Consider the following 23,081-nt stretch of genomic DNA (forward strand, 5'->3'; position numbering starts at 1 on the left):
AAACAAATGCAATGACTGGAGTGTGCTGCAAATGAAACAAAAATTCAAAACAATTACATTAACATCATTTATAAATTGCTCAAGGCCTGTAGTGGTGCTTTGTTTAATGTGGGGGGGGGGGGGGGGGGGGGGGGGGGGGGGGGGGAGAGAGAAGTGCCAAAGTGAATGTTTTGTTGAAATGGGAAAGCTCTTTAGTTGGGATGACAATGGATAATTACTGTAACTACGTCTAATAAAGTAAACTTTCTTGCTGTCTTGAAATTTTCTGGAATGCCACAAGGAACTTTTCTCCCTTTTCCACCTTTTAAAACAGTCCCTTATGGTATAAATGAAACATCTGTGCTGTGCTTTGGTCAGAATATAACATGAATCAAATACAAGAGGAGGCTTCTGACCATGTATAAACCACCTCTGTCAGAATACTTCGTTTTGGTGTGTGTCTCTCTTTAAATGCAATTACCTCACCCCTCTCTTCCATGAGGTGTGCAAAAGAGTTCAGCTTTGAGCTTCCATGGCAACTCATTAGCATGCCCCCTTGGGAAAAACATGGCTGCCCAAGACAACACAATGGGGGGTATTTTTATTTTCCTGTTTTTAGATTTATACAATCCAAAAACAAAGTGGATTGGATTTGTTTACTTCACATTTTGTGGGTTGGTGAAAACTCAGGTTAACTAAATGTATTAAAAAACAACACTGTAAAAGTGGATTATTCATAATATGTCCCATTTAACATGAAGCTGATGATTTTGGTGGTATTAAAAATGCAAGGCCTTAATAGTTGTATTATCTATGAATTTGCAATGGGTGGTGAATGTTTATCTTTAATATATTGTATGACTTGTTTTAAGGTTGGTTGTTACTGTTTCCACTGAATGTGAGATACACAAGTAAAAGATCTGAAATAAAAGAACATGCTTTATTTCTGATTAGACAAAGTAGACAGTTGTTAAATGACTTCAGGGAGATTTATACTAAACAAATGCAACATTTGAACTGGTTTAGACCACATGAAAGTTTAACAGTTGTTAGTTTACAAATTGGTGTTTCCTTTCCCCATGATTGCTTTCTTTGTGTTCCACTCTGGTCTCAGCAGAATTATGTAACATTTGGGTCCAAACAGTGACACCAAAAGACCAAAACTGGAGGCTAGGATGGCAAATACCTCCACTGCATCTGCATATTTGCCTGGTGAGTTGACATAGGCAGGGACGAAGGCAACCCACACAGCACAGAAAATAATCATACTGAAAGTGATGAGTTTGGCCTCATTGAAGTTGTCAGGGAGATTCCTTGCCAGAAAAGCAAGAAGGAAGCTGAGGATTGCCAGAAAGCCAATATAACCCAGTAAGACAATAAAGCCAATGGTGGATCCAACAGCACATTCATACACTATCTTGTCATTGTAGTATTTGGTATTTTTATGTGGAGATGGTGAGGAGAGGACAATCCAGATGGTGCAAATTGCTGCCTGAACAGAAGTAAGGACCAGGACTGTCCCTCTCTGTTGCATGGCACCAAACCACTTGAGAACAGCTCCACCTCCTGGCTTTGAGGCCTTGAACACGACAAGAACCACCATAGTTTTCACCAGAATACATGAGACACAAAGCACAAAGATAATGCCAAATGTTGCATGTCTCAACTGGCACGTCCACAATCTGGGGCGGCCGATGAACAGCAGTGAACACAGGAAACATAGTTTAAGTGACACGAGGAGGAGGAAACTCAGTTCTGTATTGTTGGCTCGTACCATGGGTGTGCTGCGATGATGGATGAAGATTCCCAGCACGACAACACAGAGAAATGTGCCCAGCAATGAGGCAGTTGCCAAGCAGATACCCAACGGCTCATGAAAAGAGAGAAATTCAGTCGTCTTAGGAACACAGTGGTCATGCTTTGGGCTGGACCAGAAGTCCTCCGGACAACTGGTACACTCCATGGAGTCTAGTAAAAGGGAAAGTTGATCAGGTTAATTATTTTATGAATACAAACATTTTCCAAAAGAAAAAATTAAACATCAAAACCCACCAGTTAAATTGCTGATTTTCCCCTCAGAACAAGGGACACAGTCAAAACAACATTGAGGTTCCCCTTTCTTTCTGGCCATGCGGGTACCTGGAGGGCAGCTCTCACTGCATACTGACTGAGGTGGCTGTGGTGAAGAAAATACATTTGTAAATATGTATTTCCCAAACTTGCTTATTTTTGCATTAAATTGTATCTGTATTATTAGAAATTACCTTTTTCGGTGTAAAGTTCCAGAAGATTTTGTCTTCATCAATTTTCAGTACGTCACCTTTGAAGTCAGACCTCTTAACCTCACCCACATTTTGAACTTTAGTTTTGCCATCAGGGAGCCACAGCCAGTTGATGACATCATAGATTGGTAGGGCATCTCCGTTCTCATCAAATGAAACTTGATCACCAAATGATGTGGTAAAGTTGACTTTTTGTAAATAATGAACAAGCTACAAATTAAAAACAGAAACAAAGAGACAGAGTATGAAGGACTCAAAGCAAAGGTTTATCCCACAATGTACAACTTATCATGTTTTTTTTCATCTTTTCATTCCATCACTATATTTTTTCATACAAAATAAATGAATATGAAACACAAAATATATTAACTAACACTTTAGCATCTATCACTGAAAACATAGATAGCGTGTAAAGTGATACCACACCTGCCATGGCTCCAAAGTTTGCAAATTGGCACAGCTGTGTCCACTGAAAGGCCCTCTACCTGGCTCACACTTCATCAAATCATCAAGAGCATACGCCAGAGAGTACACAGCTTTGTAAATATTGTACTCAGGTCTGAGGTTTGAAACATCCAAAAAATCACTCTCAGCATTTTGTAAGTCTTCTTCTCCATTGCAGAGTTTCTCCCCAGCTTTCAACGAACTTAATGAAGCAAATTTACACTCAAATGTGGATTCCCAAAACTGCCTCACCTGAAATGTTATATATCATGAATTTAATTTGGATTTACAGATATACCACAAATACTTGTTTAGTCCTATCAATGAATATTTATTTTGAAATAAATTGTTGAGGTGAACTCCCACCATGCTAGTTCCAGAGCTGTCATTGTTTACTTTATCAGGATGTATTTGTAATAAAAATTCCCTCAGTCCTGGTATTTCCCCTCGATGGACGGCAATGCCAAGTGTACCCCTCAGGTATGGCATGAGTTCAGGTGTCTGAAGCACAGTAGATGCTGTCCAGGCTTCACTTGCTATCCACTGTAGGCCTGTCACATTCTGCCTGAGCACCTGTGTGTAGCATTATTTAGAGTTTATAGAGACATGGAAAAGATATGAAAAGAGTCTATTGACATGTCACTTATAAGACATGTCACATTATATCTTACTATTGATGCATAATGGTCATGTTTTGCTTTAAAAAGTGGTTGTTTAAATCAAAACTGGCTTCAATAGGTTTTTGCAACTTTTCTTAACTGATGCATTTATTCTAAATATTCAAGCTTATTTGAATTATTTCAACTGTATGGGATTAGTCCTCTCATAGTTGCAAAGAAATCATGATGAAATTGTTCATCCTTTTATGTTTCTTACACTTAATATTTTAAATGTAATTATTTTTATTCCAACCTCTGCCATAAGATGAATCATGTGAAACTCGTGTGCAAAAACCATAACCACACGGGCTGTGGATATCTTCATCAAATCAACAATCCTGCGAAGTTTTGTTGGATCACTGTCCCAGGGCAAAACTTCTATGTAGGCCAGACAAGCTCCACTAGATTGAGTCAGATCAGACTGAAAGGATCGAGCAACATGGAGTCCATAGTCACCATCACTGACAAGCAGGCCAACCCAAGTCCAGCTGAAGTGTTGTAGAATCTGTATCATTGCACGAACCTAATACAACATATGGGTATGAAAGGATCAGTGCACAGACCAGTAGACTTATTTTGCATATGGTGAAAGAACTGATAGACAAAAATATTGAATTCTGTATGAATTATTACATATCTTTTACACTAAAATCATGAAAATAAAATCCAACGAAAACAGACGAGTCATTTGTCATGTTTGTGTCATGTCAGTATCAACAAGCTTGCTGTGACAAGACTGACAAACATTACAATTCTCATGTTGGTAAAAAGGATTCACCTGGAAAGCATCACTTGGGATTGTTCTAAAGAAGGATGGGAAACGTTGCCGATTACTCAGGCAGGAACAAGTGGAAAAATAACTCACCTACAAAAGAATATACAGTTTTTGATGCCTGTTTCAGATAACTATATTTCAACACTACAGCCACTTAAAAAATGTGGATCTTTATACCTTAAAAAAATTTATTTAAGAAGAAAAAAAAAAGGAAAACTTACAATAGGTATTTTGAACACACCCAGCACATTGGAAGTAGCAATGGAAAATGTAGAGGCAGAATCACCAACTATCCCCAAGACTGGAGGGGTCCCTAAACAGTTCTCCTCAAACACATAGTGCTCTTCTCTTCCACTGGCAAGTGATAATCCACCACTGAATCCAATGACAAGTGCACCACAATTGTCGTATAGACTGTATCCAAGAGTCACATTAGGTAACATATCGGACTTCCTGTTGATCTCATCAATAGCAAAGGCCATTGTCATTGCATGCCTGAACCCTAGAGTTTTAAACCTACCACATACATTTGAAAGATTAAAAACAATCAAAAAACAATGAACTCAGTATTCAAAGCAAATATTTGTTCACGCAAGAACGAGTTGGATATTTAACAAATCACATTATGAAAATAGAATTACAATTTCAATGTTATTTTTTTTAACATGTGTTTAACATCTCTGTCCCTTTTTTTAACCATGGATACTCTGATTAAATAACACAATTAACACTGATCCATCCCACCTGCTGTATTTGTGTGAAACCTACCCTTTGCAGATGGGCCTTTGTGGCTCTGAAGTGTAAGTCCATTCAGGGAAAACAGAGGTATAGTGCACCTCAAACAACCCACCCAGAACCACATCTCCAGGCTTGTGCATTTCATTAAGTTGAAAGCTTCTTTGTAATTTACAAGATAAAGAATACGAGTTAGATTCAGAGTGTAAGGAGAAGAGGGACAAGTAAATCAAGATAAAGGAACATATACTAAGAAAAGTTGCCATATCTGCTCTCTTCTGTTTACAACTGTTTCCCTTTGTCTTACAGCGTTATCTTTATATGCAGGGCATTTAATCCCAATTCACACTATCCTCCATTGTTTAATCATTAATAACACGAACCATCTGGGTGTTGGATGTGGGGGCAGGACATTAAAGCACACAACACATGTTGTGATGTTGCAAATAGGTGGAGTTGAGGAGGGCCTAAAGTCACCTGACAAACAATTAAAATACATTCAGTGTCAGTCAACACAGCCACGAAAATGATTTATGCAAATTCATATTCAACACCTTGACAAGGTAAAATAAAAGAGATGAGTTACAAAATGATAAAGTCATTGCAAATGTTGTTTGTTTTTTATATGAAACAAAAATAATATTTTACTTTTTTATCGCTTTCCTACAAACTCAAATACGCTTAACAAGGAATAACAACAAAAACAAAACAAAATGACAAAAACAACAAAGAAATATCGTACAAGAATTTTATATTAAGCATTTTCTCTATATTTTGAGACATATACAAACGACAAACAAAGACCTGGATTGGTTTACTTTAGAATTTGTGGGGTGGTTGACACTGAAGTTACCCCAATGTATTAAAGACACTTTAAAAGTGGATTTTTGATAATATGTCACCTTTAACATTAAGCTGATAATTTGTGGGATTTTGAAAATACAGAGACTTAATGGTTGAGTTAGCTATGTATTTGCTCTTTGTGGTGAATGTGAAATATTTAATATATGACTTCTTTTAAGGTTGGTGGTAACTGTTTTCACTGATTTGAGATACACAAGCAACAGATCTGAAATAAAAGAACATGCTTTATTTCTGATTAGACAAAGTAGACAGTTGTTAAATGACTTCAGGGAGATTTATACTAAACAAATGCAACATTTGAACTGGTTTAGACCACATGAAAGTTTAACAGTTGTTAGTTTACAAATTGGTGTTTCCTTTCCCCATGATTGCTTTCTTTGTGTTCCACTCTGGTCTCAGCAGAATTATGTAACATTTGGGTCCAAACAGTGACACTAAAAGACCAAAACTGGAGGCTAGGATGGCAAATATTTCCACTGCATCTGCATATTTGCCTGGTGAGTTGACATAGGCAGGGACAAAGGCAACCCACACAGCACAGAAAATAATCATGCTGAAAGTGATGAGTTTGGCTTCATTGAAGTTGTCAGGGAGATTCCTTGCCAGAAATGCAAGAAGGAAGCTGAGGATTGCCAAAAACCCAATGTAACCCAGTAAGAAAATAAATCCAATGGTGGACCCAACAACACATTCATACACTATCTTGTCATTGTAGTATTTAGTATTTTTATTAGGAAATGGTGAGGTGAGGACAATCCAGACGGTGCAAATTGTTGCCTGAACAGAAGTAAGGACCAGGACTGTCCCTCTCTGTTGCATGGCACCAAACCACTTGAGAACAGCTCCACCTCCTGGCTTTGAGGCCTTGAACACGGCAAGAACCACCATAGTTTTCACCAGAATACATGAGACACAAAGTACAAAGATAATGCCAAATGTTGCATGTCTCAACTGGCACGTCCACAATCTGGGCCGGCCGATGAACAGCAGTGAACACAGGAAACATAGTTTAAGTGACACGAGGAGGAGGAAACTCAGTTCTGTATTGTTGGCTCGTACCATGGGTGTGCTGCGATGATGGATGAAGATTCCCAGGACGACAACACAGAGAAATGTGCCCAGCAATGAGGCAGCTGTCAAGCAGATACCCAACGGCTCATGATAAGAAAGAAATTCAGTCTTCTTAGGAACACAGTGGTCATGCTTTGGGCTGGACCAGAAGTCCTCTGGACAACTGGTACACTCCATGGAGTCTAGTAAAATGGGAAGTTGGTGAGGTTAATTTTTTTGTAAAGAAAACAATATTCTAAAAGAAAATAAAGATTGAAATTAAACATAAAAACCCACCAGTTAAATTGCTGATTTTCCCCTCAGAACAAGGGACACAGTCAAAACAACATTGAGGTTCCCCTTTCTTTCTGGCCATGCGGTTACCTGGAGGGCAGCTCTCACTGCATACTGACTGAGGTGGCTGTGGAAGAAAATACATTTGTAAATAAATATTACCCAATCTTGCTTATTTTTGCATTAAATTGTATCTGTATTATTAGAAATTACCTTTTTCGGTGTAAAGTTCCAGAAGATTTTGTCTTCATCAATTTTCAGTACGTCACCTTTGAAGTCAGACCTCTTAACCTCACCCACATTTTGAACTTTAGTTTTGCCATCAGGGAGCCACAGCCAGTTGATGACATCATAGATTGGTAGGGCATCTCCGTTCTCATCAAATGAAACTTGATCACCAAATGATGTGGTAAAGTTGACTTTTTGTAAATAATGAACAAGCTACAAATTAAAAACAGAAACAAAGAGACAGAGTATGAAGGACTCAAAGTAAACAAAGGTTTATCCCACAATGTACAACTTATCATGTTTTTTATCTTTTCATTCCATCACTATATTTTTTCATAGAAAATAAATGAATATGAAACACAAAATATCGTAACTAACGCTTTAGCATCTATCACTGAAAACATAGATAGCGTGTAAAGTGATACCACACCTGCCATGGCTCCAAAGTTTGCAAATTGGCACAGCTGTGTCCACTGAAAGGCCCTCTACCTGGCTCACACTTCATCAAATCATCAAGAGCATACGCCAGAGAGTACACAGCTTTGTAAATATTGTACTCAGGTCTGAGGTTTGAAACATCCAAAAAATCACTCTCAACATTTTGTAAGTCTTCTTCTCCATTGCAGAATTTCTCCCCAGCTTTCAACGAACTTAATGAAGCAAATTTACACTCAAATGTGGATTCCCAAAACTGCCTCACCTGAAATGCAGTATCATGAAATTAATTTGGATTTACAGATATAGGACAAATACTTGTTTAGTCCTATCAATAAATATTAATTTTGAAATAAATTGTTGAGGTGAACTCCCACCATGCTCGTTCCATTGCTGTCATTGTTTACTTGATCAGGATGTATTTGTAATAAAAATTCCCTCAGTCCTGGTATTTCCCCTCGACGGATGGCAATGCCGAGTGTACCCCTCAGGTATGGCATGAGTTCAGGTGTCTGAAGCACAGTAGATGCTGTCCAGGCTTCACTTGCTATCCACTGTAGGCCTGTCACATTCTGCCTGAGCACCTTTTTGTGGCATTATTCAGAGTATATTGAGACAAGCAACAAATATAAAAACAGCTTATTGAAATGTCACTTATAAAACATGTCAGATTATATTTTACTTTTCAGGAGCATTTTTTTAATAATTATTCAGCATTTTTTAAGAATTATTTTTAACTGTATGAGATGAGTCTTTTTTCATAATTGTACATGAAAGTTAAATTGTTAAGCCTTTTATACATACACAGTATTTTAATTAGTTAAGTATTTTTATTCCAACCTCTGCCATGAGATGAATCATGTGAAATTCCTGTGCAAAAACCATAACCACACGGGCTGTGGATATCTTCATCAAATCAACAATCCTACTAAGTTTAGATGGGTCACTGTCCCAGGGCAAAACTTCTATGTAGGCCAGACAAGCTCCACTAGATTGAGTCAGATCAGACTGAAAGGATCGAGCAACATGGAGTCCATAGTCATCATCACTGACAAGCAGGCCAACCCAAGTCCAGCTGAAGTGTTGTAGAATCTGTATCATTGCACGAACCTAATACAACATATGGGTATGAAAGGATCAGTGCACAGACCAGTAGACTTATTTTGCATATGATGAAAGATCTGATAGAAAAAAAATAATGAATTCTGTATAAATTATTACATATCTTTTACACTGAAATTATGAAAATAAGATTCAATGAAAACAGACGAGTCATTTGTCATGTTTGTGTCATGTCAGTATCAACAAGCTTGCTGTGACAAGACTGACAAACATTACAATTCTCATGTTGGTAAAAAGGATTCACCTGGAAAGCATCACTTGGGATTGTTCTAAAGAAGGATGGGAAACGTTGCCGATTACTCAGGCAGGAACAAGTGGAAAAATAACTCACCTACAAAAGAATATACAGTTTTTGATGCCCGTTTCAGATAGCTATATTTCAACAGCAGCTTAAAAAATATTGATTATTATACATTAAGTAAATATACTTAGAAGAAAAAAAAAAGGATAACTTACAATAGGTATTTTGAATAAACCCAGCACATTGGAAGTAGCAATGGAAAATGTAGAGGCAGAATCACCAACTATCCCCACGACTGGAGGGGTCCCTAAACAGTTCTCCTCAAACACATAGTGCTCTTCTCTTCCACTGGCAAGTGATAATCCACCACTGAATCCTATGACATGTGCAACACAGTTGTCGTACAGACTGTATCCAAGAGTCACATTAGGTAACAGATCGGACTTCCTGTTGATCTCATCAATAGCAAAGGCCATGGTCATTGCATACCTGAACCCTAGCGTGGCAAACCTACCAAATACATTTTAAAGATTAAAAACAAACAAAAACAATGATCTCAGCATTCAAAGCAAATATTGGTTTAAGATAAGATAAGATAAGATAATCCTAAATAAGTTTAAGCAAGCACTAGCTGGATACTTATTAAAACACATTATAATGATAAAAAATACATTTTCAGTGTAATGTTTGAACACATTTTAGCACTGTCTTTTTTTTCAATCATGGAAACTATAATCAAAAACACAATTAACACTGATCCAATCCATCTGCTGTATTTGTGTGAAACCTACCCTTTGCAGATGGGCCTTTGTGGCTCTGAAGTGTAAGTCCATTCAAGGAAAACAGAGGAGTAGTGCACCTCAAACAGCCCACCCAGAACCACATCTCCAAGCTTGTGCATTTCATTAAGTTGAAAGCTTCTTTGTAATTTACAAGATAAAGAATAAGAGTTCGATACAGAGTGTAAGGAGAAGAGGAACAAGTAAATCAAGATAAAGGAACATATACTAAGAAAAGTTGCCATATCTGCTCTCTTCTGTTTACAACTGGTTCCCTTCTTCCTACAGCGTTATCTTTATATGCAGGGCATTTAATCCAAATTCACACTATCCTCCATTGTTTAATCATTAATAACACCAACCATCTGGGTGTTGGATGTGGGGGCAGGACATTAAAGCACACAACACATGTTGTGATGTTGAAAATAGGTGGAGTTGAGCAGGGCCTAAAGTCACCGGACAAACAATAAAAACACTTTCAGTGTCAGTCAACACAGCCACGAAAATTAATCATGCAAATTTATGTACAACTCCTTGATTTAGTAAAATATAAGAGGTGAGTTACAAAATGAATTAATCACTGCACTGTTTTTTTTTAAATACAAATAAATAATCATAATAATAATAATAATAATAATAATAATAATAATATTACACTTTGATAATGCTTTTCTAAATACTAAACGACTCTTAACAACAAAGACAAAATGACAAACAATAAAACAAAAACAATATCTTCAAAGGAGGATGAAAGTTCAGATTGTTAGAGGTTATAGGAAATGTTGAAGAGTTGAGTTTTTAGGGATATCTTGACGGAATTTAGTTAGGGGGAGTGTCTGGTAGCATTCGCGGCTTTGTGATCCGGCAGATGTCACCCTCCAGCACTGGCCTGAAACCAAAACAACTTGAGCTGCATTGCTGTGTTAGCAGGCTAATGGCAGCGCTTTTTAGTTCGCTTGTAGCATCAAATTAAATGTAAATTAACACAGAATGACCATGATCTAAAAACTCTCCTGTGCCTTTCAAATTAGCAGTCACAGTAGGTTATTCTTTTTTCTACAGTCCACCACTTAAATTGATCTTTATGCAAGGGGATGAACCAGCCACACTAATTGTAGACAGTTGTGACTCATAGGGATATTGTCAGAGGATATACTGTATTTCTGCTTCATCTATATATAAAACGTTGCACATTCTGCCTTAAACACAAAAGAGCAGTAAATCCTGTTAACAAAAAAATTAAACTAATGTTTTCAGCATGAATCAACCCAGAAATTTGTGGCTTTATGTCTTTGTCTTCAAAGTGTATGAGGATGACTTTTTTAAATGCTGTTAGATATAGGCTGGCTACATTAGTAGTTCATCAACCTACAGTATGCTTCTAAATGACCTGTTCTGTCCAAAAAAATTTCAGGAAATAAAAGAACCAAATTCAAAAACAATGTGTCCCAAACAAATGCAATGACTGGAGTGTGCTGCAAATGAAACAAAAATTCAAAACAATTACATTAACATAATTTATAAATTGCTCAAGGCCTGTAGTGGTGCTTTGTTTAATGTGGGGGAGAGAGAGAAAGAAGTGAATGTTTTGTTGAAATGGGAAAGCTCTTTAGTTGGGATGACAATGGATAATTACTGTAACTACGTCAAATAAAGTAAACTTTCTTGCTGTCTTGAAATTTTCTGGAATGCCACAAGGAACTTTTCTCCCTTTTCCACCTTTTAAAACAGTCCCTTATGGTATAAATGAAACATCTGTGCTGTGCTTTGGTCAGAATATAACATGAATCAAATACCAGAGGAGGCTTCTGACCATGTATAAACCACCTCTGTCAGAATACTTTGTTTTGGTGTGTGTCTCTCTTTAAATGCAATTACCTCACCCCTCTCTTCCATGAGGTGTGCAAAAGAGTTCAGCTTTGAGCTTCCATGGCAACTCATTAGCATGCCCCCTTGGGAAAAAACATGGCTGCCCAAGACAACACAATGGGGGGTATTTTTATTTTCCTGTTTTTAGACTTATACAATCCAAAAACAAAGTGGATTGGATTTGTTTACTTCACATTTTGTGGGTTGGTAAAAACTCAGGTTAACTAAATGTATTAAAAAACAACACTGTAAAAGTGGATTATTCATAATATGTCCCATTTAACATGAAGCTGATGATTTTGGTGGTATTAAAAATGCAAGGCCTTAATAGTTGTATTATCTATGAATTTGCAATGGGTGGTGAATGTTTATCTTTAATATATTGTATGACTTGTTTTAAGGTTGGTTGTTACTGTTTCCACTGAATGTGAGATACACAAGTAAAAGATCTGAAATAAAAGAACATGCTTTATTTCTGATTAGACAAAGTAGACAGTTGTTAAATGACTTCAGGGAGATTTATACTAAACAAATGCAACATTTGAACTGGTTTAGACCACATGAAAGTTTAACAGTTGTTAGTTTACAAATTGGTGTTTCCTTTCCCCATGATTGCTTTCTTTGTGTTCCACTCTGGTCTCAGCAGAATTATGTAACATTTGGGTCCAAACAGTGACACCAAAAGACCAAAACTGGAGGCTAGGATGGCAAATATTTCCACTGCATCTGCATATTTGCCTGGTGAGTTGACATAGGCAGGGACAAAGGCAACCCACACAGCACAGAAAATAATCATACTGAAAGTGATGAGTTTGGCCTCATTGAAGTTGTCAGGGAGATTCCTTGCCAGAAAAGCAAGAAGGAAGCTGAGGATTGCCAGAAAGCCAATATAACCCAGTAAGACAATAAAGCCAATGGTGGATCCAACAGCACATTCATACACTATCTTGTCATTGTAGTATTTGGTATTTTTATGTGGAGATGGTGAGGAGAGGACAATCCAGATGGTGCAAATTGCTGCCTGAACAGAAGTAAGGACCAGGACTGTCCCTCTCTGTTGCATGGCACCAAACCACTTGAGAACAGCTCCACCTCCTGGCTTTGAGGCCTTGAACACGACAAGAACCACCATAGTTTTCACCAGAATACATGAGACACAAAGCACAAAGATAATGCCAAATGTTGCATGTCTCAACTGGCACGTCCACAATCTGGGGCGGCCGATGAACAGCAGTGAACACAGGAAACATAGTTTAAGTGACACGAGGAGGAGGAAACTCAGTTCTGTATTGTTGGCTCGTACCATGGGTGTGCTGCGATGATGGATGAAGATTCCCAGCACGACAACACAGAGAAATGTGCCCAGCAATGAGGCAGTTGCCAAGCAGATACCCAACGGCTCATGAAAAGAGAGAAATTCAGTCGTCTTAGGAACACAGTGGTCATGCTTTGGGCTGGACCAGAAGTCCTCCGGACAACTGGTACACTCCATGGAGTCTAGTAAAAAGGGAAGTTGGTTAGGTTAATTATTTTATGAATACAAACATTTTCCAAAAGAAAAAAATTAAACATCAAAACCCACCAGTTAAATTGCTGATTTTCCCCTCAGAACAAGGGACACAGTCAAAACAACATTGAGGTTCCCCTTTCTTTCTGGCCATGCGGGTACCTGGAGGGCAGCTCTCACTGCATACTGACTGAGGTGGCTGTGGTGAAGAAAATACATTTGTAAATATGTATTTCCCAATCTTGCTTATTTTTGCATTAAATTGTATCTGTATTATTAGAAATTACCTTTTTCGGTGTAAAGTTCCAGAAGATTTTGTCTTCATCAATTTTCAGTACGTCACCTTTGAAGTCAGACCTCTTAACCTCACCCACATTTTGAACTTTAGTTTTGCCATCAGGGAGCCACAGCCAGTTGATGACATCATAGATTGGTAGGGCATCTCCGTTCTCATCAAATGAAACTTGATCACCAAATGATGTGGTAAAGTTGACTTTTTGTAAATAATGAACAAGCTACAAATTAAAAACAGAAACAAAGAGACAGAGTATGAAGGACTCAAAGCAAAGGTTTATCCCACAATGTACAACTTATCATGTTTTTTTCATCTTTTCATTCCATCACTATATTTTTTCATACAAAATAAATGAATATGAAACACAAAATATATTAACTAACACTTTAGCATCTATCACTGAAAACATAGATAGCGTGTAAAGTGATACCACACCTGCCATGGCTCCAAAGTTTGCAAATTGGCACAGCTGTGTCCACTGAAAGGCCCTCTACCTGGCTCACACTTCATCAAATCATCAAGAGCATACGCCAGAGAGTACACAGCTTTGTAAATATTGTACTCAGGTCTGAGGTTTGAAACATCCAAAAAATCACTCTCAGCATTTTGTAAGTCTTCTTCTCCATTGCAGAGTTTCTCCCCAGCTTTCAACGAACTTAATGAAGCAAATTTACACTCAAATGTGGATTCCCAAAACTGCCTCACCTGAAATGTTATATATCATGAATTTAATTTGGATTTACAGATATAGCACAAATACTTGTTTAGTCCTATCAATGAATATTTATTTTGAAATAAATTGTTGAGGTGAACTCCCACCATGCTAGTTCCAGAGCTGTCATTGTTTACTTTGTCAGGATGTATTTGTAATAAAAATTCCCTCAGTCCTGGTATTTCCCCTCGACGGATGGCAATGCCGAGTGTACCCCTCAGGTATGGCATGAATTCAGGTGTCTGAAGCACAGTAGATGCTGTCCAGGCTTCACTTGCTATCCACTGTAGGCCTGTCACATTCTGCCTAAGCACCTGTGTGTAGCATTATTTAGAGTTTATAGAGACATGGAAAAGATGTGAAAAGAGTCTATTGAAATGTCACTTATAAAACATGTCTGACCATCTTACTTTTCATGCATATTGGTTGTGCTTTTTTCTCTAAAACTGCATAAGGTTGTGAAAAGCACAACTGACTTCCATATTTTTTGTCACTTTTCTATATAAAGTGATACATTTATTCTAATTATTCAACTTCATTTAATCCTTGTATGGTGTTCGGGTCTTTGGGATCATTTTCATTTTTTATCAAAAGAAAAATGACATCATACATTTTTTTTTCAAACTCACACTCATTGGCCTTTACTCATATTCTGTGGAGAACATCGCCCATTAAGTTTTTTCTGGTTTTCTATGCGATTGTGAACGTACTTTAGTAGACACATGAATTAGATATACAGTATGAACCCCTAAAATGACACAATATGGGACCATTGGCCATATTTTCTGTGTATATTGCTAATAATTGACATGAAGTAAAAATCTGTTGAGTATTTTAACATGAAATAGTTTGATTGTGTTAAATAAAAACCCACAAATGCAGTGGGTCCAGCAGATCCATGAACACTGGCTGAGTAATAAAAACATGAACACCACACAAGGGTTAAATATTTCAACTGCATGGGATTAGTCCTCTCACAGTTGCAAAGAAATCATAATTAAATCGTTCATCCTTTTATGTTTCTTACACTTGATAATTTAAATCTAAGTATTTTTATTCCAACCTCTGCCATAAGATGAATCATGTGAAACTCGTGTGCAAAAACCATAACCACACGGGCTGTGGATATCTTCATCAATTCAACAATCCTACTAAGTTTAGATGGGTCACTGTCCCAGGGCAAAACTTCTACATAGGCCAGACAAGCTCCACTAGATTGAGTCAGATCAGACTGAAAGGATCGAGCAACATGGTGTCCATAGTCATCATCACTGACAAGCAGGCCAATCCAAGTCCAGCTGAAGTGTTGTAGAATCTGTATCACTGCACGAACCTAATAAAATAAATTTATTTGAAAGGATCAGTGCACAGACCAATAGAATCATTATATGATAAAAAGAAAGTGTGGCGATAGACAAAAATAATGAATTCTGTATAAATTATTACATATCTTTTACACTAAAATCATGAAAATAAGATCCAACGAAAACAGATGAGTCATTTGTCATGTTTGTGTCATGTCAGTATCAACAAGCTTGCTGTGACAAGACTGACAAACATTACAATTCTCATTTTGGGAAAAAGGATTCACCTGGAAAGCATCACTTGGGATTGTTCTAAAGAAGGATGGGAAACGTTGCCGATTACTCAGGCAGGAACAAGTGGAAAAATAACTCACCTACAAAAGAATATACAGTTTTTGACAACCATGCAAGATAATTCTGTATTTCAACACTACAGCAGCTTAAAAAACATTGATTTTTAGACATCAAATAAAGATACTTCAGAAGAAAAAAAAGGATAAAAATACTTACTATTGGCATTTTGAACACACCCAGCACATTGGAAGTAGCAATGGAAAATGTAGAGGCATAATCACCAACTATCCCCAAGACTGGAGGGGTCCCTAAACAGTTCTCCTCAAACACATAGTGGTCTTCTCTTCCACTGGCAAGTGATAATCCACCACTGAATCCAATGACAAGTGCAACACAGTTGTCGTACAGACTGTATCCAAGAGTCACATTAGGTAACAGATCGGACTTCCTGTTGATCTCATCAATAGCAAAGGCCATGGTCATTGCATGCCTGAACCCTAGAGTGGCAAACCTACCACATACATTTTAAAGATTAAAAACGAAAAATATAACAATAATAAGAGCATTCAAAGTAAATATGTGAAAAAGCACTATCATAATGACATATTACAATTTCAATATTATACTTTTAACAAATGTTTTACAGTTTTGTCCTTTTTCTAACTATGGATACACAAATCAAATAACACAATTAACACAGATCCATTCCAGCTATACTTTATGTGTGTGAAACCTACCCTTTGCAGATGGGCCTTTGTGGCTCTGAGGTGTAAGTCCATTCAGGGAAAACAGAGGAATAGTGCACCGCAAACAGCCCACCCAGAACCACATCTCCAGGCTTGTGCAATTCATTATGTTGAAAGTTTTTCTGTAATTTACAAGATAAAGAATAAGAGTTAGATACAGAGTGTAAGGAGAAGAGGAACAAACAAATCAAGATAAAGGAACATATACAAAGAAAAGCTGCCATATCAGCTCTCCTCCCTTTACAGCTGGTTTCCTTCTTCTTACAGCGTTATCTTTATATGCAAGGCATTTAATCCCAAAGCACATTATCCTCCATTGTTTAATCTTTAATAACACCAGCCATCTGGGTGTTGGATGTGGGGGCAGGACATCAAAAAACAAAACACATTTTGTGATGTTGCAAATAGGTGGAGTTGAGGAGGGCCTAAAGCCAGTTGACAAACAATTAAAACACTTTCAGTGTCAGTCAACACAGCCACAAATATGAATTATGCAAATGTATATTAAACTCTTTGATTTCATAAAGTAAAGCAGATGAGTTACAAATTGAATTAATCACTGCACAGTTTTTTTATACAAATAAATTATAACAATAAAACTTTAATCGTGCTTTTCGAAATACTCAAAGATGCTTAACAAGGAATAGCAACAAAAACAAAACCACAAAAAAACAAAACGTCAAAGAAATATCTCGAAAGGAGGAGATTGTTAGAGGTTGTAGTAAATTTTGAAGACGTGACTTTGCAGGGATTTCTTGAAGGAAGTCAGTGAGGGGGATTCTCTGGCAGAATGTGCGACTTTTTGTTCCAGTAGTTGCACCAACGACCTAATGGTGGCACTCTATAGTTTGCTTGTAGCATCACATGACAAGTAAATCTAAACAGAAGGACTGTGATTTAAAAATACTCCTGTGATGTTCAAATAAGAAGTCACAGCAGGTTATTCTTCTTTTCTAAAATCTATCACTTAAATTATACACAAGGGGATGAACCAGCCAGCTGGTGTGTCACACTTATTGTCGACAGTTATGAATCACAGAGATATTGTCAGAGGATATACTGTATTTCTGCTATGCTGTATTCTGCCTTAAACGCAATAGAGCTCTAAATCCTGTCAACAAAAAATAAAGCTTTCAGCATGAATAAACCCAAAAATGTGTGGTTTGATGTCTTTTTGTTTGAATGAATGAGGATGACTTTTTTTAAAAAAATGCTGTTATACACAAGCTGACTAGATTAGGAGTTCATCAACTATACAGTATGCTTCTGACTGATCTGTAAATTGCCAAAAAAAAAAAATGCATGAGGAATTACAAGAAGCAAATCCAAAAACAAAATAAATGCAATGACTGGAGTGTGCTGCCAATGAAACAACAATTCAAAACAACTGTGTCATTTAAAGTTAATTTTCTTGCTGTCTTGAAATGTTCTGGAAAGTCAAAAGGAACTCATCCTCCTTTTCCACCTTGTAAAACAGTCCCCTATGATCTAAATGAAACATCTGTGCTGTGATTTGGTCAAAATATAACGTGAATAAAGTACCAGAGGATGTTGGTGACCCTGTATACGCCAGCTTCCACAGAACACTCTATTTTGATATGTGTGTCTCTTTAAAGGCAATTATTTCACCACGCCCCTCTCTTCCACAAAGTGTGCAGAAGAGTTCAGCTTGGAGCTTCCATAGCAACTCATAAGCATGCCCCATGGAAAAAAAACAAAAAACAAAACATGGCTGCCCAAGACAACACAGGAGGGGAGGGTAATTGTGTTATTATCCATTGACCAGAATCCCACTGTTATGTCATAAGGAGAGCAAATTTTAAATGTATAATTTTCCTCTATTTTTTCCAACAATTGCAAACCAAAAACAAAGGACTGGCTTGGTATACTTTACATTTTGTAGGCTGGTAGAAACTCAAGTTCCCTAAATGTATTTAAGACACTTTAAAAATGGATTTTTCATAATAAGTCCCATTTAAGTCCAGCCTGAGTATTTTAGTGATTTTAAAAATACAAGGCCTTAATTGTCGTATTAGCCATGTGTTATTTGTGTTTATGAATATTGAACGTTTATTATACTAATTGTTTTAAGGCTGGTGGTTTCCACTGAAATGAAAAACACAAGTAATAGATCTGAATTAAAAGAACATGCTTTATTTCTGATTAGACAACGTAGACAGTTGTTAAATGACTTCAGAGAGATTTCTACTAAACAAATGCAACATTTGAACTGGTTTAGACCACATGAAAGATTAACAGTTGTTAGTTTACAAATTGGTGGTTCCTCTCCCCATGATTGCTTTCTTTGTGTTTCTCTCTGGTCTCAGCAGAATTATGTAACATTTGGGTCCAAACAGTGCTACCAACAGACCAAAACTGGAGGCTAGGATGGCAAATATTTCCACTGCATCTGCATATTTGCCTGGTGAGTTGACATAGGCAGGGACAAAGGCAACCCACACAGCACAGAAAATAATCATACTGAAAGTGATGAGTTTGGCCTCATTGAAGTTGTCAGGGAGATTCCTTGCCAGAAATGCAAGCAATAAGCTGAGGATTGCCAGAAAGCCAATATAACCCAGTAAGAAAATAAATCCAATGGTGGACCCAACAACACATTCATACACTATCTTGTCATTGTAGTATTTAGTATTTTTATGAGGAAATGGTGAGGCGAGGACAATCCAGACGGTGCAAATTGCTGCCTGAATAGAAGTAAGGACCAGGACTGTCCCTCTCTGTTGCATGGCACCAAACCACTTGAGAACAGCTCCACCTCCTGGCTTGGAGGCCTTAAACACGGCAAGAACCACCATAGTTTTCACCAGAATACATGAGACACAAAGTACAAAGATAATGCCAAATGTTGCATGTCTCAACTGGCACGTCCACAATCTGGGGCGGCCGATGAACAGCAGTGAACACAAGAAACATAGTTTAAGTGACACGAGGAGGAGGAAACTCAGTTCTGTATTGTTGGCTCGTACCATGGGTGTGCTGCGATGATGGATGAAGATTCCCAGCACGACAACACAGAGAAATGTGCCCAGCAATGAGGCAGCTGTCAAGCAGATACCCAACGGCTCATGAAAAGAGAGAAATTCAGTCGTCTTAGGAACACAGTGGTCATGCTTTGGGCTGGACCAGAAGTCCTCTGGACAACTGGTGCACTCCATGGAGTCTGAAAAAAGGGAAGTTGGTGAGGTAAATTTTTTTGTAAAGAAAACAATGTTGTAAAAGAAAATAAAAATTGAAATTAAACATCAAAACCCACCAGTTAAATTGCTGATTTTCCCCTCAGAACAAGGGACACAGTCAAAACAACATTGAGGTTGCCCTTTCTTTCTGGCCATGCGGGTACCTGGAGGGCAGCTCTCACTGCATACTGACTGAGGTGGCTGTGTGGAAGAAAATACATTTGTAAATACATATTACCCAATTGAGTATTTTTGCATTCAATGTTATCTGTATAATAAGCAATTACCCTTTTTGGTATAAAGTTCCAGAAGATTTTGTCTTCATCAATTTTCAGTACATCACCTTTGAAGTCAGACCTCTTAACCTCACCCACATTTTGAACTTTAGTTTTGCCATCAGGGAGCCACAGCCAGTTGATGACATCATAGATTGGTAGGGCATCTCCGTTCTCATCAAATGAAACTTGATCACCAAATGATGTGGTAAAGTTGACTTTTTGTAAATAATGAACAAGCTACAAATTAAAAACAGAAACAACGAGACAGAGTGTGAAGGAGTCAAAGTAAACAAAGGTTTATCCCACCGTTCAGTGATTTACAACTTATCATGACATTTTATCTCTTCATTCTATCTCTACAATTCTATAAAAAATTAATTTATAAAACAAAACACAAAAAATAGTAACTAATGTTGAAGCGCCTATCACTGAAAACATAGATAGCGTGTAAAGTGATACCACACCTGCCATGGCGCCACAGTTTGCAAATTGGCACAGCTTTGTCCACTGAAAGGCCCTCTACCTGGCTCACACTTCATCAAATCATCAAGAGCATACGCCAGAGAGTACACAGCTTTGTAAATATTGTACTCAGGCCTGAGGTTTGAAACATCCAAAAAATCACTCTCAGCATTTTGTAAGTCTTCTTCTCCATTGCAGAGTTTTTCCCCATCTTTCAACGAACTTAATGAAGCAAATTTACACTCAAATGTGGATTCCCAAAACTGCCTCATCTGAAATGTTATATATCATGAATTTAATTTGGATCCACAGATATAACACAAATAATTGATTAGTTCTATCAATAAACATTTATTTAGAAATAAATTGTTGAGGTGAACTCCCACCATGCTAGTTCCAGAGCTGTCATTGTTTACTTTATCAGGATGTATTTGTAATAAAAATTCCCTCAGTCCTGGTATTTCCCCTCGACGGATGGCAATGCCAAGTGTACCCCTCAGGTATGGCATGAGTTCAGGTGTCTGAAGCAAAGTAGATGCTGTCCAGGCTTCACTTGCTATCCACTGTAGGCCTGTCACATTCTGCCTGAGCACCTTTTTGTGGCATTATTTAGAGGAAAACAAGATATCACAATAGTCTATTGACATGTCACTTATAAGACATGTCACATTATATCTTACTATTGATGCATAATGGTCATGTTTTGCTTGAAAAAGTGGTTGTTTAAATCAAAACTGGCTTCAATAGGTTTTTGCAACTTTTCTTAACTGATGCATTTATTCTAAATATTCAAGTTTATTTGAATTATTTCAACTGTATGGGATTAGTCCTCTCATAGTTGCAAAGAAATCATGATGAAATTAATCATCCTTTTATGTTTCTTACACTGAATATTTTAAATGTAATTATTTTTATTCCAACCTCTGCCATTAGATGAATCATGTGAAACTCGTGTGCAAAAACCATAACCACACGGGCTGTGGATATCTTCATCAAATCAACAATCCTGCGAAGTTTTGTTGGATCACTGTCCCAGGGCAAAACTTCTACATAGGCCAGACAAGCTCCACTAGATTGAGTCAGATCAGACTGAAAGGATCGAGCAACATGGAGTCCATAGTCATCATCACTGACAAGCAGGCCAACCCAAGTCCAGCTGAAGTGTTGTAGAATCTGTATCATTGCACGAACCTAATACAACATATGGGTATGAAAGGATCAGTGCACAGACCAGTAGACTTATTTTGCATATGGTGAAAGAACTGAGAGAAAAAAATATTGAATTCCTTATAAATTATTACATATCTTTTACACTAAAATCATGAAAATAAGATCCAACGAAAACAGACGAGTCATTTGTCATGTTTGTGTCATGTCAGTATCAACAAGCTTGCTGTGACAAGACTGACAAACATTACAATTCTCATGTTGGTAAAAAGGATTCACCTGGAAAGCATCACTTGGGATTGTTCTAAAGAAGGATGGGAAACGTTGCCGATTACTCAGGCAGGAACAAGTGGAAAAATAACTCACCTACAAAAGAATATACAGTTTTTGATGCCTGTTTCAGATAACTATATTTCAACACTACAGCCACTTAAAAAATGTGGATCTTTATACCTTAAAAAAATTTATTTAAGAAGAAAAAAAAAAGGAAAACTTACAATAGGTATTTTGAACAAACCCAGCACATTGGAAGTAGCAATGGAAAATGTAGAGGCAGAATCACCAACTATCCCCAAGACTGGAGGGGTCCCTAAACAGTTCTCCTCAAACACATAGTGCTCTTCTCTTCCACTGGCAAGTGATAATCCACCACTGAATCCAATGACAAGTGCACCACAATTGTCGTATAGACTGTATCCAAGAGTCACATTAGGTAACATATCGGACTTCCTGTTGATCTCATCAATAGCAAAGGCCATGGTCATTGCATGCCTGAACCCTAGAGTGTCAAACCTACCACATACATTTTAAAGATTAAAAACAATCAAAAAACAATGAACTCAGTATTCAAAGCAAATATTTGTTCACGCAAGAACGAGTTGGATATTTAACAAATCACATTATGAAAATAGAATTACAATTTCAATGTTATTTTTTTTAACATGTGTTTAACATCTCTGTCCCTTTTTTTAACCATGGATACTCTGATTAAATAACACAATTAACACTGATCCATCCCACCTGCTGTATTTGTGTGAAACCTACCCTTTGCAGATGGGCCATAGTGGCTCTGAAGTGTAAGTCCATTCAGGGAAAACAGAGGTATAGTGCACCTCAAACAACCCACCCAGAACCACATCTCCAGGCTTGTGCATTTCATTAAGTTGAAAGCTTCTTTGTAATTTACAAGATAAAGAATACGAGTTAGATTCAGAGTGTAAGGAGAAGAGGGACAAGTAAATCAAGATAAAGGAACATACACTAAGAAAAGTTGCCATATCTGCTCTCTTCTGTTTACAACTGTTTCCCTTTGTCTTACAGCGTTATCTTTATATGCAGGGCATTTAATCCCAATTCACACTAT

General features: G+C 37.4%; 4 protein-coding genes across 4 annotated transcripts; all 4 read right to left on the reverse strand.

Annotated features, from left to right (window-relative positions):
• Window positions 1–900: 900 nt before the first annotated feature.
• Window positions 901–5,056, reverse strand: LOC306830674 (extracellular calcium-sensing receptor-like). The gene is made up of 9 exons (XM_079354270.1): window positions 4,908–5,056; window positions 4,361–4,655; window positions 4,143–4,229; window positions 3,618–3,887; window positions 3,072–3,278; window positions 2,688–2,957; window positions 2,244–2,471; window positions 2,032–2,155; window positions 901–1,947 (listed from the first exon to the last, which is right to left on the reverse strand). The coding sequence occupies exons 1-9, from the start codon at window positions 5,015–5,017 to the stop codon at window positions 1,034–1,036; spliced, it is 2,505 nt and encodes an 834-aa protein (XP_079210396.1). The 5' UTR covers window positions 5,018–5,056; the 3' UTR covers window positions 901–1,033.
• An 888-nt stretch (window positions 5,057–5,944) lies between these two features.
• On the reverse strand, window positions 5,945–10,033 carry LOC306830673 (extracellular calcium-sensing receptor-like). The gene is made up of 9 exons (XM_079354269.1): window positions 9,900–10,033; window positions 9,324–9,618; window positions 9,112–9,198; window positions 8,586–8,855; window positions 8,123–8,329; window positions 7,741–8,010; window positions 7,296–7,523; window positions 7,086–7,209; window positions 5,945–6,991 (listed from the first exon to the last, which is right to left on the reverse strand). Exons 1-9 carry the CDS (start codon window positions 10,007–10,009, stop codon window positions 6,078–6,080), a joined length of 2,505 nt encoding a protein of 834 aa, XP_079210395.1. The 5' UTR covers window positions 10,010–10,033; the 3' UTR covers window positions 5,945–6,077.
• Window positions 10,034–12,206: 2,173 nt separating this feature from the next.
• LOC306830670 (extracellular calcium-sensing receptor-like) lies at window positions 12,207–16,351 on the reverse strand (the record flags this gene model as incomplete). Its single annotated transcript, XM_079354263.1, has 8 exons — window positions 12,207–13,253; window positions 13,339–13,462; window positions 13,551–13,778; window positions 13,994–14,263; window positions 14,378–14,584; window positions 15,334–15,603; window positions 15,862–15,948; window positions 16,085–16,351. 8 exons carry the CDS (start codon window positions 16,349–16,351, stop codon window positions 12,340–12,342), a joined length of 2,367 nt encoding a protein of 788 aa, XP_079210389.1. The 3' UTR covers window positions 12,207–12,339.
• A 2,530-nt stretch (window positions 16,352–18,881) lies between these two features.
• On the reverse strand, window positions 18,882–22,902 carry LOC306829974 (extracellular calcium-sensing receptor-like; the record flags this gene model as incomplete). The annotated part of the gene is made up of 9 exons (XM_079353191.1): window positions 22,763–22,902; window positions 22,216–22,510; window positions 21,998–22,084; window positions 21,473–21,742; window positions 20,938–21,144; window positions 20,554–20,823; window positions 20,099–20,326; window positions 19,889–20,012; window positions 18,882–19,795 (listed from the first exon to the last, which is right to left on the reverse strand). Exons 1-9 carry the CDS (start codon window positions 22,870–22,872, stop codon window positions 18,882–18,884), a joined length of 2,505 nt encoding a protein of 834 aa, XP_079209317.1. The 5' UTR covers window positions 22,873–22,902.
• Window positions 22,903–23,081: the final 179 nt, after the last annotated feature.

This window comes from Symphodus melops (genome assembly GCF_947650265.1).
Source record: "Symphodus melops genome assembly, chromosome: 10".
NCBI classification, from domain to species: Eukaryota; Metazoa; Chordata; class Actinopteri; order Labriformes; family Labridae; genus Symphodus; species Symphodus melops.